The following is a 14,792-nucleotide window of genomic DNA, read 5'->3' on the forward strand; positions in this document are numbered from 1 at the left end:
CCGAGGGCGATGGACGGACGAACGAACGAAGACCAGGCGAGTGTGCTCCGCCACGGAGAGCGATCGAACGGAATTAGATTGAAAATCGTGCGCGAGAGTGTGAGTGTGTCGGCCTCGTTGTTATTTATTTCTCTTGAGGGGCATCCATCCATGTCTATCACTTGGCAGTAGCCGTGCGAAATGTCTGTTTACGTGGACCCAGCGCACCAGGTCCTCAGGGCATTCCCCCTTTTTCCTATCCCCCCTACCAACCACTAGACGAAAACAACGACCGGAGGGTACGAATATATATCCTTCATCCTTCACCTCTCGTAAAGGCCGAGAAAAATATAAAAACGCGTTACGTTCGTTTATATTACTATACACTCATATAGGGTAAATATATATAAGTTATATATATATATATATATATATATATATATACATTTCTAATACGTGCGGTGGCGGTGGCGACTGACGCAATCTTCGACCTGCTCTCCGCCCGTATTATTTCCAACGAATTTCCGCATCGACTTTTTAAGACGATTCGTATTTTTATTTATTTTTACAACTCTCTCCGCGGTTTATATAAATATATATACACAGATTCTTTTTCGTTTACCAATTGTTTGACCATATAGTATAGGGCACGTAATAATGTTATATAATATAATATAGTATTTAGGCGCATGTGTTCGAACAGTACGGTGGTAATAAAATACTCTACAAACTGACTGCAAACACGCTGACGAACCCATTCACCGCCGATAATAATTTGTGTATACACAATACTTTATTAGTTGATAAAAAACAGAGGACCGACTGTCGAAAAAATAAATCTCTATAAAACCACCTCTCGCGGTTTCTGCTGCCCGCCTTAACTATAGGCCTGTCATTTTCAGTATATACGAATAACCTAACCTTTTTACAGCAATTTCAGAGACCACCAAAGTCTGGTTCAAAAAATACATGTATATTATTATTGATCAGTGAACGTCCGGCAGTCGATATCATACTATGATTGTTCGACGTCGCCCGTACACGTATAATATCAAACTAGTGAATCATATAAAACTGTGTACTCAGTGCTCTCCCAATCAAGACGAAATGAAAACCACGTTAACGGGTAAAATAAAATATAAATTACACAGTCAAACGTTATCATAAATTATTTTATTATATTGTCTATAATAGGTACTTAAATGGATTTTTCATTCAACCGTCACCGAATAAAAATCGACCCTCAAAAAAGAAGGAGCCTATTCCGAGTACATTGGTTTTAGATTCTACAACAAACGAGGAAATATTTTGGTATATTGTATTTTGTTTACGCGACGATATAGAAAATGGCATGCACGAGTCGCGCATTTCATGCCACAGCGACGAAGGACGTTTTCCCGAATAAAAATTAATATATTCGTCGTCAAGGCGCGTTCAACGGAGGCGAAAAACGAAACCAGTTTTGGTGCCTCGGTCAAGATTTTTTTGACAGATTATCGAAATCTTTGCCGAAGAAACGACACCGTATAACACACAAACACGTATACGTTGACATTGTGCTTGTGTCTTATAGGTCTCCATTGTTCTGTATGTCAATCCCCTTCGAGGCGGAGGCGGATATCGTGATCCACCGGCTCGCGCGCGACTCTCTTTGGACATGAAACAATAATATTATTTATTTAAATAAGGAAACGGACAAAAAAACCTGGTATAGAGACGACGTGACGGTCTGTGCATACGAAAAAAACCTGCAGTAGGTCTAAATCCATAGAAATAATATTAACACGCATGCGTGTGTAAAACAAACGTCGACCTCTAACTGGAGTTCGGGAGTCCACGTAAAAGCGCACATAAATTAAACCATAGCACGACATCACATTATTATTATTACCTACATATTGTTTTAGAATCTACGGACAAACACAATCATATAATAATGATAATAAAAACCACTCCGGCGGCTTACTAAAATAATAATAATAATAATATTATAGTCTATAGATGAGGTGACAAAAGAGAGGTAAGAGACAAGCGAGGCACCGCACGACGGCTATGACAGGTGTAAGCGTATATATACGTAACCCACACGTGGATACTATAATAGTAATTATTATTGTGCAAACGATTGAGCCGATAAATAAAATTATGTTGGTCCAAGCAGTGTACATACCTGTACTTATTCCATACGTAATATCACGGATAGGCATTAAATATATTCGACGGGCACTGAAATCGCGTTTTATTGGAAATGTCTGCCATGTCAAACCACTATTTACACAGTATATTAAAATGATTTATAATATTTCATTCTACCAAAGCAGCAATATATAATATTAAAATGTACATTTTACAGTATTATAATAATTATGTAATATGTGTATACAGCGCGAATGCATTACACAACGCGCTCAGCGACAAATATAGAAAAATGTAAAACACCTGTAACACATTTTTACATGGTATGTGTGTGAGTGACAAACATCAATTTTAATGGGGTTTCGACGTAAAATTGTCGAATGATATCGGCGACACGCCCCCGTAAATTACCACTCCAAGCATAAACGTATAAATAAATAATGTTTAAAAAACCACATATCGAAATCAGATTTGCGTGTGTGGGTCGTGTGGGCGCTCTTCATACAGATATTATATGCTGTGCCGCTGTCGTGGTCCATTGCCGTCGAAGATAATAAATTACACAGTAATCGGGTAAATTATTCGAAAAAATAACTTAAATCAAGCTAAATTCTTATAACAGTATCGAGCCGTAATCCTATTTCGGTGTAGTCAAAGACGGCGACGAATAACCCACGTTAAATATTATTATAAACGCGTAGTCATATTGAGCCGAATGTCTAACGACGAGAAAGGTCATATTATTATCGTTGTCGTCGTCAATGATGATGATCATCATCATAGTCATACTATTATTATTAAAGGTTGGTAAATGTAATACCTACCTACTAGGTGTAGTACCTATAAGGCTATAACTAGTAGAGAGGTAGGAATATGCGTATATAGACGAAATTACAATTACGGCGGTGGCGGTCTCGCGCAGGCGCCACGGTCTATTATTTAAAGCAATAAAAATCGGGCCAGTAAACATCGGGTTGAAATTCTTTTTTTTTCCGTTTTCTTCTGGCGGCAAAAACTGGCCGGAGACAATAAAATACACAGCACACACCTACAAAATAATGACGACGTCCCCGACTACACGTATTATACATTATATGTTTGGGTGTAAGTACCTATTATATTATATCGACATAATGTATCATCAACGTCGATTTCGGAAAACGATCGGAAAAATATCTTATGTTATAATACGTTCATACACTCGTTCTGCGTGGGTACGCGGCTAAATACCTAAAGGTATATACAGTGTGCCTATAATACACTATACTATATTATTATTTTCATTATATATATATATATATATATTATAGAATTATTATTATATAGGTTACAGTGGCAATGGTTCAGCCTAAAAATAAAATAATAATAATAATACTGTGCGCGTGTATAGAACGAGGTCTCGTAAAAATATTAATAAAAATAGCCCATTTTTGTAGTCGCCACTGCACGCCCTAGGTTTCCGATGTATAGAGCGTCCCGCGCTAGAGGTTGCCATTTAATTATACAGTAATAATATTTTATTATTGTTATTTCCTTATGTTATCCTATTATATTCGTCTTATTATTACTATATCGTCGTTGTTCTACTATCGTTCGATCACAGTACAAATCATCTTCGGGAAACTATATTATTTTCATAATACACATTCACTTGTATACAGACATGGCTATTATAGCATTATGTGAGTATCAGATTATATATTATGTAAGTCTGTGTGTGTGTGTATTATATCGGGCTAGATAACAAGTAACGGGCGTGTAGTCGATATACATGGCGCACGCATGATTTATATTACCGCCGTTACATTACAAGTCGAGTTATTTGCTGAACATTTTAAAAACAAATTTATTGCACATCGGCAACGTATTCAAAGGAAAATTGAAAAGAGGAGCTCCTAAAATATAACAATAATAATATTCTAAAACATATTTCAACATATTATGTGCTATATAGTTATATCACATGCATATAGGTATGTGCAGTATCAAATGATATGTTATGAAATATAATGAGTATTAGTTATAGGTATATGAGAATAAATTGTGAATAAAATGGATTTTTTAACTGTAAGTTCTAAGAGGCATCGATATAATCGAATGTCGACATAAACATGTAACACAACTGCGACCGCACGTAGAGACCTAAAGGAGATGGACAAAAAAACCACCAATACTCACACACACACACACACACACACACACACACACACACACACACACACACACATACACACACACACACCCAACCCCCGTATAGTGAGTAAAACGCATATATATAGAGAAAAAACGGTCCTCAGTACGTTTGACGAGTAGGATCCATTGTCTAATGACAACGAAAATAGAGATCTGGTGCGATCTACTAGGATATCATAAATGATAAATATGTATATAATAGCCGTGTTGCAGTGTGTGTGCCCATCCGTCCGGATAACATCTGTCTCCCATCGGAGACACAACGTTCAATCCGGCGCTCAGGACACGTATTTTAAAAGCATGCACCCCGCACCACAACGTTTTCATTACCGGTATAACTATCATATATTATATATATTATATATTGTATTAGTTTTGGATTGACAGCGGTTTTTTTTTCTACAAAGTACCGTTTCTCGGTAGATAGGTATATTATATCAGATGTACATACAAGCCATGTATTATTATGTTACAGTGGAGGGTATACGTGAAACAGTTTTTTTTATGATTACTATTTTGCTAAGCAAACAAGTCATGCGGCGGCTGCTGCAGCGGCTGGGATAAATATAATAATTATTACTTTACAATTGTAATTGCGCGATGACGAGACACCTGCACATGAAGGGAACACATATTATGTACATCATAGCTAGATTACTGACATACTGCAGGCTAATCAATTGATCCATGTGCAATGGAGATAAAATGCACACCGGTAAACCAATGCTATACAAGTGGTGACCTGAGTATGGGCGCGAAACTACATTTTTTATATTCCTAATTCGAAACTATAAGACTACATTCCAATGTCAGTGTGTATTATATGTATATGATAAGTTTTCGATGAATCATGCATTTATCACCGTTTAAAAAATAATTACAACTGTGAAAATGTCGTAGAAAGTTCAACGACTGACGAATATTCTATAAGCTTTTCGAAATCGTTGCTTAAAAAACAGTATATAATCTGACCCTTTCATCAAAATTTTAGCTCACATTTCATATATAACGGAAGCCTAATTAAAACTTTGCCCATACTGGCCCATTGACTTACGGCTACACGCTTATATGTTGCTTATAATAATATTAGTAATAATATGAAACGAAAAGAGAAAACTTGTTTCTCTAATTAATTCAATCGACTGTTAATTTGAACGGATTATTTACATTTGCCGCGACAACTGCTTCCCTCCCCGCACACCGCCACGCCAAGAATGGAAAGGAACTGCGGCAGTAGGATACACGCGTACCCATATTAAAACACATCTAAATATCTATGTACAAGTTACATGTGTGTATATATTATAATAAAATTATGCACCAGTAGTCGGAATTAATTTATACGTATAATTTTATAGCATAACGCGACACTACGAACGAAATAGTAGTAAAAATAAAACCATAAGTAAGTTACGTAATCTTTTTAGGAAACAATTTGGAAAAAAATGATTAAGTACCTACGCGACGTACTGAGGTCCAAACACATAAATAATTGTTATAACCGTTATTCGTTTATACTACTGATTATTTCGAGTATGTAAGCATCGACGACTATATTATGTATTAACTACCAACAAAACTACATAGCCAGTTTGATTATTATGGCGGCAAGCATTGACGAGGGGGCAGCAGACGCACGTTCAGCTGAAAAAATAACTGCCATGCCGCGTGTGTGTATGTGTATGTGCGGCGCGCGTGACATTGTACACCTAAGATAGTAAGATATATATTATTTCCTTTTTCTTCCAATTCTACTTTTTATTTTGACACCTGTATAAATGATGGAAGTCGGAGAGACGCACGGAGGACGTATTCGCAATATTTGTGTTGATGATAAAATAAACAAAGTGACGGCAAAGGTGTGTGGCGCGCGATGCACGAGGAATAGGCGGAAAAAAAAGCGAACGAAAGGCCCATATTTTTTCAGCGTCCTTTGCAGCGGCGCGTGAGTCTCTTTTTATGTGTGCGAGCGACCGAGCGTGCGACGAATGATTTATAGAAGTCGCTCGAGAATTGATGCGAGCCAACACCAGGAGGAGGCGTCGACGTCGAAGACGAAATATAGAAAGAGAGAAAAAAGTCTCTTCCGAATGGTTTTCGAAAGCCAGTGATCGTTCGGTTGACTGTATATTATATTATGTATGTATATTGTAGGTATATTGTACACGCGCCATAATAATAATAAATAATATACATACGCCGCATAGGTATGTAACACATCGGTTCACTGGAATAATATGAATAAATATGATGTGATTTATTAAAAAGTGTGTGTAATGGTGTAATGCGTAAAAGATTGAATCCCGAGGCTGTTATTTAATTTCTAAGAAACAAAATAAATAACAAACAAAGAAAAAACGTGATTGACGTATAGTTACTGCGGTGTGTCCGCCCGAAAATTCGTAATAAAGTATATAATATATAATAGGTAGGTAAAACGTATTACGCGTATAAAATATTATAATTTATAATATTATAAGCGTGTCTTCCAGTACCGATACTTTTATATTTGTTTATTTCTCTATTGATGGAGCAATGTTATATGTTCATTATTATTTAGTTATTTCCTTTAAAAACTGGTCTTCCAGAAATTAGGCCAACGGTTATGCATAATATAATATTTAATATTATATTGTATTTTTGGCTGTGATATCGTTATCACGTTATCGGAAAGCCATATAAATACGTTAATAAGTATAGGAAATAGGAATAATTGGTACGGTGTTATATTAAAATAGTATGATGTAACTAACCAATAAATACGTAAGCGTTTTCCAAGAAGGGATTGAAAAGAAGATCTAAAAAAAATAATAATAATGATGATGACATAACAATACAATCGATTGTTCTGAATTTGGGTGATTATCAATATTAAATCATTGTTGTTTGTTTTTTTTTTATCAAAATAACTCTTGACCGAGTTTCGTGCGCTTGTTGCACGAATGCCGAGGGAGGAGAACATTTTGAATGGAACACGCGGCCACGTGAATATAAATGCCCCAGCGTAGAGGGTGGCGGTGGTATCGGTGGAGGATGTTGTTGCGGGAGCCGGTGTGTTTACGTGTATAATAGTAGTGTACGCGAACCGCAGTCCTGTGAATGGAACACTGGCGGAGCGCCGGAGGTACCCGACTAAAACTCCCAGAGGAATCTAACGTAGCACCCGCTCAACACACCACCCTTCCTGTCATGATTAAATATAAAGTCTTAAGTATATTGTCACCACACCGAGTTTAATATACACAATTATATTTGAATTATATGGTTATAGGCACTTGTCAGACACGAAACGGAACAAATTTCGTGCGTTTATATACGTTAAAATCATTATTTATGTTGTATTTTATTTTCGATTTTCGATTGCGTGACAAAAAATTTGTGTCAAAAGTGTAAATATTTAACAGATGTGGTTATTAATAGCCGCGTTGGCATTACAATAATAATATATCCCAATATAATATGAAGTAGACGCACACGAAATATACATTACTACAGCGCGCGCCGGATAGGTACATATTAAGTCCGAAATGATTGATGTGTAAAACGCACAAAGATATGATTGCAATAATGTAGTATAAAATGTCTACATTATAACTAACCGACGACCAACGTGTCATCTCATGATGTGTCCGGTACAACATGATACAATATTATTATACTACTATATATTTGACGACGTAAACAGGCACAGCACTAGTCTATCCTGAGACAAGTACCAATATCATTCACACTACACAATTGCACCTATCGTAATAATTAATAGCGTGGATCGAAATTTTTATATCACGTGATGTATATTAATCGTTATCATGGTACTACTATAATTGTATAAAATTTGATGATCCATCTCTTTTCAATTTTTGCAATAGTATAAAAAATAGTAATCATTATTATATTATACAATATTGTTCATGCGGTATGATAGTCTTCATCAGAGACGCTGTATCGCGTAAGAAATAGGAAATTAGATTAAAAAAGAACTCGGCTTGCTTATGCAGGTATATTGGTTTGTTATCGTCTGCATCGAACGCAGAAAAATTAATAAAAATTAAAAATGAACCCAATAACTCCCCGATTTAAACAATTCATAAAATTATTCATGTGAATTATTTAGTTGTGGTGGTCATTGGTCAAATCGATTAGGTAAATAGTAAATACTTTTATCAAACACGGTTATAAACGGTTACAAAATATAATATACCGTAATAATAAATTACATAAACAATCTGGCATCGGCGCACGGCGGTAAAGCCACGTATAATAGGTAGGTACGTCCACTGCATACGCCGTTAGGCCTAACGCCTAACGACAATGTTGCTGCGCTAAAGTAAATTGTATAACTCTTTTTTGTTTTTTGATCATCGCTGACCAGTGTAAAATGTGAATCCGGCGCAAATGCGATTTATCATCAAAGACAAAAAAACAAATAGCGCAGGATAAATAGAAACGAAAAAATAAAACCGTTTATTAATTCCCAGTTCTCCCCGAGTGCGTAAATATATATATGTGTAAATAAGGTACACTCGTATTTAAGTATACGCGCTGCCACGAGTGTAATCGAGTTTTGATCGACCGTGTCTGCCCACTCTCTCTTCCCGTACAATATGAAGTAGATAGGTAGGCAGACATATTATATGTGTGCAGTTAACGTGTCCCCTCTGTCGTTGGTAGACATGTCAAAATCATTACGTCTAAAAGAGACGTTCGTGTGACACACAATAATAATAATATAATAATAATAATAATAATAGTAATAATGCTCGGCGGCGGTCTCTCCTATCTAATCTGTGTGCGTACAAGGTAAGGTAACGCATCAATCATACGCAGTGAGACCGGAGCACGCGCACTCGCACGCACAAAAGGTGAGAGACAAAACGATACCAGGGTTGGCGTGTTGGAGTGAGACGAACATAATATGTAGGTACGTGTGTCACTGACGGCGCTTTCGTATTATATATAAATCGCTGTCAATCAATGTCGCGTTCCTTTTTAGTCTAAACTGTCATATGGGAAAACATCGTCTCCAGGCATGGCACACAAATTATATATATATAGTATTTACTCGCCCAGTTACAACCCTTGGTCGCGACAGCAGCGAACACTGCACTGCAGACAACAAAACAATATAATATGTAGTACCTATATACACATGTGTACTTATCGTTATCATCGAGTTCCCGCTATAAATACCTGCACCGAGGTCTATTATTTTATTATACCGCTTAATCTATACCCATTTTATTATGTATATTAATACACAAGTAAGCGCGTCCTCTCACCCTGTCACCGTCATTGCATAGTAATAGGTATAGTCGTTAACATAAAATACACAGTACATACGATGTATATTATATATATATATATTAAGTATATGTGTCAAATCGTCCGTTAATTTAAACCACCGTTTTCTTAGATATTTCTAGTGTTTTTTCCATAACGTTAAATATTATATTTTTGAAATGCATCATCAACGGACATATTGTATCACGGCGATATGAATAAATATTTGATAACCAAACTACATCATTTGCCGATTTTTGTACCTAATATATTATATTACATAATATGTGTGTATAATAATATTGTTATTAATCGTGTCGTATATCCGATGTCATTAAAATATACACGTCGCTCTATATATTATACAAATGACGTGATTATTAAATAAATCACATTTAATTAGAAATTGTTATTATTCATGTTAATAAAAGACATATTCACTAACATCTTTTAAAGATATTCAACTGATCGGAAAATGTTGTGCAATGATTAACGCGTTTAACGAATACCTGTGTTCTGTCCACCTTATTATCACACATAACAAAAAATTGTTATCGGTTGAAATTAATTTTAAAAAATTTTAATAAATTTTTTTAATATCAAATACCAATATCATTGAGTTGCTTTATATATAGAAAAAAAAATTCAAGTATCATTAATCTTTTACTATGAATGAACAAATTCAACCATAAAGATAATTTAAATATTAGATTAAATTTTATTAAATTATTTTCACTGGAAATATTATTATTATAATTGGACGTAATACGGGGATTGAGAGAATTAAAATAGAAAATCTATACATATGTGTGAGCAAGGTTTATCTTATCAAGATATTTCATATTGTGGACGGAATAACTTATCATTAATAATTGATGTATATATAAAATAATTTCAGTTTAATATGAAGGTTTAATTAAATAATTTATAATATGTATTAAATGTCAAATATCGATATAATAATAAAACGAAATTAAATTAAATTACCAATATAACGGATTATCAAGTCGCATTGGTTTATAATATAAGTATTAAGTATAACTATACAAGGACTAAGTATAGACTATAAACATTATAGAACTGATAATAAGCGACAGAAAGGTGCAGCAAACCAAACCAAGAGTGCAGGTAATAATAAAAGACAAACTGTGGGCTAAAAACAATTTAAATAAACAAATGCGCCATCTACACCCATGTGGCCTACTATACACAATTTCAATTACCGCTGAACAACAATTATTAACGTTTGTATACGAAATTTACTTAAATATGAGTCCTATACAACATTTACGACTAGACTATTAGAACATCAAATTGTACTTAATACTTATAGGTTTAAATTAGAAATTAATTATTCATGAAATAAAATTTAAAGATATAATCACCATTTTACAATAGCTACTATATAATTACTATTTTTCTTACAACAACGGCATTTTTAAACTGACGTGGTTTGTACATTGTACTTAAGTCTACACAAATATTATATACTATATGATTGAAATTCGACATTTACAATTTATGAGAAAATTCCTTGGCCCCAAAATATTGTACACAATATAACATTTAAAATTTAAAATTGTTCTAAATTAGAGTAACTACAATTTTTGTCTGTGTGCAGACCATACATTTTTTATGCATTTCTGTACAGTAACATTTACTTTATTTCTAAAAAATAAAAACAATTTTGGAATAAGTCCAATAACCTATCTACACACTTCGAGATTAAATTTAAATGTAACGTGAAATGATGTAATTTCCGTGGCAAGTCGTCACAACGGCACACTAATATTTTATTAGGACGTATCATAAAACAAAAAACAACGAAACGCACTAGATTCAAAAGTCAAAAATTAAAAATGAGCAGATATTAATAGGTATTAAGTATAATAAGTATAATTGACTTTCATAACGGATTTTCTAATTTTATACACACAAGTGATTAATTATTTATTGAAAAACCAATAGGTATTATTCAGATATACGTGCGCGAAGTATACATCACAAGTAATAAATATTGCAATATAATATTTTATTTGCACGCACAGACACACCTAATATCACAAGTATGTACTTAAATATCATGTAATGCAGTGGGAGGGGGTCGCAGAGTGCGCTTCCGCAGTACTTACGAATTTCGTACGCGATCGTCACGCCTGAACGTGAGTGAGTGCGACGGCATTCAAATAAACTTTCATAGTTCCATAAATCTTCGCAGAGTCAATGTTAGGCGCGCAGTTTTTCGGCATTAAAAAACGTATACCAATTCTATAGGTAGATGCAGATATAGCTAAGAAAAGGGTGACATTGGCGACGACGACAACGTCAAATGGCTGATAAATGGCACACGTGCTTCACGTTCAATTCGCCGCTCTAAACACTTTTCACACACACTTTTGGACGTGCTACTACTACCTATACTGTTTATTTCTCTTTTTTCAACCTTTAGCCCACGATTGAATTTCGTGTCACATTCTCGACGCAACCAATCTCATCCTCCAGTGTCAAAAAATTTTTAAACAACAAACCAGTAAAACGAACTACTCGCACGCGTATAAATCAAACCAAAAAAAAAATGATACTCGTATATTATTATATACAAGTTACGCGCACACTTGTTGATTTAGGCACCCGGAAAGGAGCAATAATCAAGCTTCATCGTGTTTATATACGCGCATTATATATAATGTATATATATATATATAATATACGTGTACGAGAGTGGTGTATACGTATATATAAATATATTGTGGCGTGCTCTTTCATTTATCAGTGACAAGGAGAGAGATGCGCTTTACCCCCGGCTAGCCGCACACGCGGCGTCGAAAGCGGTGGTGGCGTTTCGCCCCTCGCGCGCGCCCTGCTCTGCCCGCGACGCCGGTCTGTTGCTGCCGCCTGCACGGCAGTCTTCCCCAGCGGTATAGCTGGCGGCGGACCCGCCGAAACACGCTGCCGGCTGCAAAACACCGGCTCACCCATCAACAGGTCCCACCACAAAATCTCATACATGAAAATATACTATATAATGCATACTATAATACACTTTAATATAGGCACCTACCTACCAATACTATATACACTATACGAACACCCGAATATTTATAATAAAATATTATAATAATAAGTCGTGGACGTATTATCGCGTATAGTAATATCGGCGAACGTGTGTTGTTGTATAACGACTATTATATAAGTAGTCCTAAGAAGAATGCGTTTTGTATTTCTCACCTGAAGGAGGGGACGAAAATGAGAGATCAAAAGGAGGCGCCGAAAAACGTGCGTGTTTACGGGGAAAAAGTGTTAAACATGGTCGCGGTCATCATTAATAACGCGACGCCGCCGCCACCACGGTCCCTGCAAGTCATTGCGCGTATCGATATAAATATATATAATATTTATGTGTGTGTGATGTGTACAACAACCTGTGCCCAAAATTTACGACGCCTTCTTAAACTATTATATGGTTTCCTTAAAATATATACCCATATTATATAATATATAGTACACCAACATAAACCCGAATAACACCGAGAGGGTACGTCCTATATAGATAGTGCACCAGGTGGAATTGCAATAGGAACCGATCTCTCGTCATCGTCCACGAAGAATAATGTACTTAGATATAATATAGCGTCCAGAGGTCGAAACGTCATTATATATACAACGACGAACAACTGCATAATATTCAACCACCATGGATCGCACAAAAAAAAAAATCGCGTCTATATATATTTGAAGATACGCACCTACATTTAGACGAACATTGGGTGTCCTTATATTATTATAGCGGCGACCTTTGAGGAATAATCTCTCATATCATAATCATAAATTATATATAGGTACAGTATATTTACTGCTTATACCGTATGCAAACAATACCTGCAGCTTGTAAGGACCTATAAAAGTCACCTATATTTTACGATAACGCTCGTAATATGACCTTAAGGTTTATCTGGAGAAGAGTAAAAAATCTACCCCACGGTAAATTTATTATTTATTTTAACCAAATAATTTTGTTATTATCATTAATTAAGTATTTATCTAATTTATAAATACGATTTGAAGTGTTATATGCAATAGCCACAGATTCTGCGAACAGTTTGCAAAAAAATTTTTAAAAAAATTGGTATGGTGCATCCCGTTAATTTTAGGAACCTATGCAATCTTCCTATTTTTTCTTTAGACAAGTAATTTTCGATCTTTTAAGTAAAAACATAAGGAGGTAACGAAAAATGATAATTGTATATTACCAAAGTAAAAAAAAATGGTGATTTTTTTACTCACATTTCATCCTTTTGGGGCAGTGTTGCTTCCTTCTGGTCATGATCTTGATGGTGTTACTTAAGTCTGGTGGCTTTTGCGACGTGTGGGATACTTCCTCCAGGTAAGACACGATGAAGCGTGGGATACGCAACTTCCGAAAGCGCGCGGAAGACGGAAATTCGCGTCTAATAATCACGAACAGCACTGATAATCGTCAGACATGACTCGTCTCGCGAGAATCAAAATCTTAAAACAAATTAAAAAATTCGTAGACGTAACAATATTTTTAATAAAGACTCGCGCGTAAACAGTCTCGAAAAACAAACACTATATTATTATCATACGAAACGATCGACTTACAAATGCGAATAATGATTTAAAAAAAAATTACAACAATAAACAGTGTAGACTACGAGTACGATATTATACAATTAGCGATCGCGTTCGTGAGACGTGTGTAATATTATATGGACGACTGGCGAAACAATTTAAAAATCGTCAACCAACAACAACAGCGGTGCAGTGTGTGTCGGAGGTGGTGTCGGCGGCGGCGGTAGCTGCGGCGGCGTTAGTGACGACGGAACCCTCTAAAAGCACAAAGACCACGGACGCGGACACGGCCATCACTGACTGACGGGTGTCAACAACGCGGACCGACGACGGCGGCAGTAACGCCGATCGGAGAGCGCGGTCCGACGGTGGCCGAACATGCCCGACCCTGACGTCACGGGCGGCCCGGGCGTGGTCTGGGCGGCATACGTGACGCCCACTCTAGGGTACGGGCACATAATTCATCCCCGCCCGCCACCGACCGGAGCCAGTACCACTCCGGATCACTTTTTCGACCGGCGGCTGCCGATTTTCCTCCACGACGGCGGTAAACGACGCTGCGTTATACCGAGCGGAAATCTTTTGGGTGCACGTCGTTGCCGCACGCTAAA

The 14,792-nt window shown here is 36.1% G+C and overlaps 1 protein-coding gene across 1 annotated transcript in view; it reads right to left on the reverse strand.

The window, feature by feature from the left end:
- The window catches only part of LOC107164985 (protein tiptop-like), a 66,575-nt gene extending 52,080 nt beyond the window's left edge, over nucleotides 1-14,495 (reverse strand). The window contains exon 1 of the mRNA XM_015513033.2: nucleotides 13,873-14,495. Coding sequence (XP_015368519.2) covers nucleotides 13,873-13,912 — 40 coding nt within the window. The 5' untranslated portion in view covers nucleotides 13,913-14,495. The remainder of the gene's footprint in view (nucleotides 1-13,872) is intronic.
- Nucleotides 14,496-14,792: the final 297 nt, after the last annotated feature.

Source organism: Diuraphis noxia, unplaced genomic scaffold (genome assembly GCF_037042655.1).
Source record: "Diuraphis noxia isolate RWA-SAM2 unplaced genomic scaffold, SU_Dnox_SAM2 contig0005, whole genome shotgun sequence".
Lineage (NCBI taxonomy): Eukaryota > Metazoa > Arthropoda > Insecta > Hemiptera > Aphididae > Diuraphis > Diuraphis noxia.